The sequence below is a fragment of the Triplophysa rosa genome, linkage group LG12, assembly GCF_024868665.1.
Source record: "Triplophysa rosa linkage group LG12, Trosa_1v2, whole genome shotgun sequence".
Classification (NCBI taxonomy): domain Eukaryota; kingdom Metazoa; phylum Chordata; class Actinopteri; order Cypriniformes; family Nemacheilidae; genus Triplophysa; species Triplophysa rosa.
The window spans coordinates 4,585,581-4,590,615 of record NC_079901.1 but is presented as its reverse complement, the minus strand read 5'-3'; the positions used below and the strand labels follow the sequence as shown (position 1 = coordinate 4,590,615).

Here is a 5,035-nt window from a genome sequence, read left to right as displayed (position 1 = left end):
ATCTTTGCCCACTACTTTCTGGATGCTGGTTTTAGTTTTGTTATTGCATTTTGTGTTGTAGTGGTGCAGTATGTTCCGCATCATGAAGATGTGCTCAGAAGGTGTGAGGGTATTCAAAAAATAGTTGTTCTTTCTCATGTCTGAAAATAGTTGCTCGGCGCACTGGCTGTTAACCCAGCCAGCCAGTTCTGGAACAAGTGCAATCCTTCTAAGGGCATCTTTAGCATCCTTTGTATTCCGCTCATGGAAAACGTCGTACAGGGTGTAGTGGTCAGATGACCCAGTGATTGGGTGGCCGTTTGCATCTGTTTCTGTTTTCTTAGTTTTAAGCCATGGTAAACTGACCTTTAGCCTTCCCTCGGCAGCCAATTGTAGATTGTCTGCAGTTGCTTCAGCCAGCCGCCCCTCATGTGGACTAAATGGCAAATTTTCAGGCTCCCTCAAGTTAGTGTGTGTTGCCAATCCCCTTGCAAAGTCATATATGGCAATGTTTGGGAAGTGCTTCCAGCTAAGCAACATGTCAGCATAGTCTCTGGGACTCTCTGCTCTTAAATTAAATTTTATTGAGTAGACCACTCCACAGGGGCACATAACAACTGCCCAGCCACCTATAGAAAATACAGACGAACCCATGCATTATTCTGTAGGCCTGTGGTAACTTGTACTGTATGTCTGTCTTTAAAAGTGAAATATCTTGAGCTTCAAACATTACATTCTCCTGGCAGAAGGACTTTTATCACTTTACAGTAAACAGACACAACCAATCTGATTAGTAAAACTGTTTAGTAAAAGATGTATCTTACCTGAAGCTCCCCAGACTTTCTCAAAGATCTTGTCGTAAGATGACCTATTCTTCATTTCTTCCCGCAATCTTAGGATAAGGTCCATTTTTGAGCCTTTTGAGTCCAGGCCACATTGCTTGCACAGCTTTCGAACCATGTCCACCTATTATTTTATCATGAAATAATTTAGCTTCAAACAGAATTCAAGCGGGTGAATTAATCATTAGTGTAACTGGTCATTACCCTGAGATTAATTAGTGCATCTTGGAGCCTCTCCTCTGTCATTTGGAGATCAGCCATTTCAGTAGCCTGCCTTGGTGCATGACACTTTTCATGTTCTGTGTTTAACACAGTGTCCCCCTTTCTAGTTTTTGGTCCAATCCAAGGAGCCCAGTAATTATAACTTGGAACAACCACAAAAGGGTTCTTTCGACCACCTGGACATAAAACATGTTAGTAACTAAGTCCCTTGTGTGAACGTACACATACAATTAACAATGTTGCCATAGTTAACAGTGTGATTAAGACGAAACAGTACTAGTAACATGAAAAGCATCGCAATACTATCACTGCAGTCTTGTGGGGAACAGACAAGCCTTATACTTTGAGTAAAGAGACACCAACTTGTTAGTAAGCCACTGCAAATGATTTCAGATGTCACAGAGTCCCAAAATCGTCTGATATCGACAGTGCCATCAAAGTGTGCTGGTACAGCCTCCATTTCACTTACTGTAAATTTAAGCATGGTATTAAAAAGATATTGTCATTTTTCTTTTATTCATTACAGGCTGTTTGTTCTGTTACTTACCAGGCATATTGAATACACCCTTTCTGTGAAGGTCCATGACCACTACTGGTGGATGGTATCCACATTTGAAACAAATATATGAGTAGTTGTGTGAGGTCAGGGCTTCAAAGTGCATGTAGGCATGGAGTATTGTGGCTTTTTTAGGGAAGGTCTTATTTTCGGTCTGCTCAAGGACTTCAATTGCTCGGCTTACAGAATGGTGAGTCTAAGAAAGTATAAGACAGAGTAAGGCACACAGAAAATAAGAACAGATTTTTTTTATTGTGTTTCCTACCTGAAGTGATGTACGTAGTATGATACACAAATGAAGGGTGATGAGAATGTGGTCATTGAAATTGTGAATTCCATCACTCCATTCTTGATATCTGTACATCAGCCCACAGTCAGGACATGCCCTGCAGTATGTAGAAAAGCCTAAAAAACAAAATGGAAGGAAAAAGTTGAGAAATGATAAATAACAAATAAATATTGAGTGCTATCAATCCTAATCTTATTATTAATCTAGCAAATTCACTGTGCGCTTACTTTTACTTTGTTTTTAGCATTAGTTACATTTCTGTGGCTAAGATCATTTGGATGATATATTTTTGAGATGTCTTACCATCTACAACACCAGTATATGTGACAAGTTTGGCATTTGCTGTTATGAGCATTGGCTCACTAAGATGCCCGGCACACTCCACACATGAAGTTTCTTTTGGCATCAATTGTCTTGGAAGATCTTGCAAAGATCTGGAGCCAGTGACCAAATGCTGGGGTAGCTGGGCAGGAAGACCTTTTTTTTGCATTAAATAGTGAACCATCCTTCGAAGGCCTGCGTCATCAGGAGGATATGCTTGTCCCGCATCTTCACCTGGCTTTGCTTTGCATACAGATTCTTGTGTGTCTTGATGACTTACCGCTGAATCTGGCCTGACATCACTCTCTGCAGTCATGAACAGTTGTCGGTCAGTTTTAAAAAGATGCCATTTTGCGATTGCTTTATGGAGACATGACTGTCGTGCTTTGGCACATGGACAGTGCCAAGACTTCTTTTTTGAATCTTATGCTGCTATTACTCTCCCAAGTCTGCTGTGGTATGATACTTTTGGCTCATATATAGAAATTAACTTTTTGGATGCAGGCCCTCCCACAGTCACCTCAACAGAAAGTGGAACACCTGCATCAGTTGCTGCTTTTTGTTGGTTTAAGCAGCTCTGCTTCCTTGCTTCCCCAAATAGCCTAGAAGCAACCATTTCTGACAGCACCTCTACCTCTAAAATGATGGGTGTGGTGTCCGAGCGGGGACAGAAGAGCAACGATCTGAGATGAATGCACTCATAAGGAACAATTCCACTCCTCACTGCAAATTCAGCATTTGCGTTGCATTCATCCAATTCACAGATTATTTTTTGGCTTGCACCCCACGTTTGTTTTTGAACATGTATAGGAGAACATGGCTTAAAGAATGATTTTAGCAAATACAAATTCAGAATCAGAAGAGCTTTATTGCCAAGTGTGCTTGCACACACAAGGAATTTTCTTTGGTGTTGGAAGCTTCTAGTACAGACATTCAACACAATGACAATACAATATAATACGATTTACAGTCTAAAAGATTCTAAATTGTGCATATATAAAATAAAGACTATTTTACAGAAAATGGGGGATAATAACATATAAGAGACATTGTACGGGTAGTATATAGTAGAATAACATATTAACAGATTGTATGTACACTTGTGCAAATGGATAATTTAGTAAGTAGAGGTAGTGTTATATACATGTATACATAAGATGTAGATATAATAAGGCACTATAGTGCACACTATAGGAGTAGTGGAAGTGGAATATTGCTCTTAAGGAGCAGTTATCTGTTTAGGAGGGAGATTGCCTGGGGGAAGAAGCTGCTTCTGTGTCTGGAAGTCCTGGTGTTTGGTGCTCTAAAGCGCCGGCCAGAGGGCAGCAGATCAAAGAGTTTGTGTGCTGGGTGTGTGGAGTCAATGATGATTTTTCTTGCCCTGTTTTTCACTCTGGAATCGTACAGGTCCTGAAGTGTGGGCAGAGGAGCACCAATAATTTTCTCAGCACTACGAACTGTCCGTTGTAGTCTTCGTAGGTCTGATTTGGTGGCCGAGCCATACCAAACAGTAATTGAAGTGCACAGAACAGATTCGATGACCACTGAGTAGAACTGGGTCAGTAGCTCCTGTGGTAGGTTGAACTTCCTCAATTGACGGAGGAAGTATAACCTCTGCTGGGCCTTCTTTACAATGGAGTCTATGTGGGACTCCCACTTCAGGTCCTGAGAGATGGTGGAGCCCAGGAACCTGAATGACTCCACAGTATCCACAGTGCTGTCCAGGATGGTGAGGGGAGGAAGTGATGGAGGGTTCCTTCTGAAATCCACTATCATCTCCACTGTCTTGAATGCATTCAGCTCTAGGTTGTTTTGACTACACCAGGCAGCCAGCTGAGCAACCTCCTTTCTGTAGGCAGATTCTCACATCTTGGTGCAAAGATCATACACAAAAGATGCCATTTTTGGCATCATGCATTGATCATGGTGGTGCCGTTTTGGTGTAATTTCAATTACCCTTTGCCTGTGTTTTCGGTTAATATGAACCTGCAAGTTCCTTTGATTTATTGAAATGCCACAGTGTGTACAAGTCACCCTGACTTGTTGCCGGGCACGTAATCTTTGTGATGCTGGTGGGGTTGGTACTGTTGATGCTGCTTCTGATGCTTGGGATGGTGGTGGTACCGGTGATGGTTGTGCTGCTGTTGAAGCTGGAGATAGTGGTGGTACTAGTGATGCTGGCAGTAGTGGTAGTGCTGCTGATGCTTGGGATGGTGGGGGTACTGGAGATGCTACGGATGGGGTGCTGCTGTTGAAGCTGGAGATGGTGGTGGTACTGCTGATACTGGCAATAGTGGTGGTGCTGCTGATGCTTGGGATGGTGGTGGTACTGGAGATGCTGGTGCTGCTGTTGAAGCTGGGGATGGTGGTGGTACTGCTGATACTAGCAATGGTGGTGCTGTTAATGCTGGGGATGGAGGAGGTGCTGCTGATGCTAGGGATGGTGGTGGTTCTGCTGTTGGCAATGGACGCTGTCTGGATGTCATACTTCTACAGGTTTTAAGATGTTTAATAAAACCATCCCTTCTGATCACAATTGAATTGCAGTAGCAGCAGTGAAAGTGTGGTGTTGGTCTGCAGTTTAGTCCACACTTGATGATGATAAAATCTAAAATTTAGAAAGAATACATTAGCACAATTGTTTTGTTTACAACTTGATATATATTGATTGATTATATAGTGCATTGCCTAGGAATAGGGTTTTGGTGAAATGCCTTGCTCAAGAGCACAACAAAATCTAAAAGAGCCTCAAGAGTATTTATTTATATAATTATTCAATAATTTTACAATGATTTAAACTAATATAATATAATGTGTATGTGTAAA

General features: G+C 41.7%; 1 protein-coding gene across 1 annotated transcript in view; it reads right to left on the bottom strand.

Annotated features, from left to right (window-relative positions):
* Nucleotides 1–5,035, bottom strand: part of LOC130563219 (uncharacterized) — a 21,974-nt gene that overhangs the window by 14,368 nt on the left and 2,571 nt on the right. Inside the window, 8 exon segments of the mRNA XM_057348651.1 lie at nt 16–608; nt 804–945; nt 1,026–1,219; nt 1,407–1,511; nt 1,591–1,795; nt 1,865–2,004; nt 2,192–3,073; nt 4,237–4,699. Of these exon segments, the coding sequence (XP_057204634.1) occupies nt 16–608; nt 804–945; nt 1,026–1,219; nt 1,407–1,511; nt 1,591–1,795; nt 1,865–2,004; nt 2,192–3,073; nt 4,237–4,699 (2,724 nt within the window).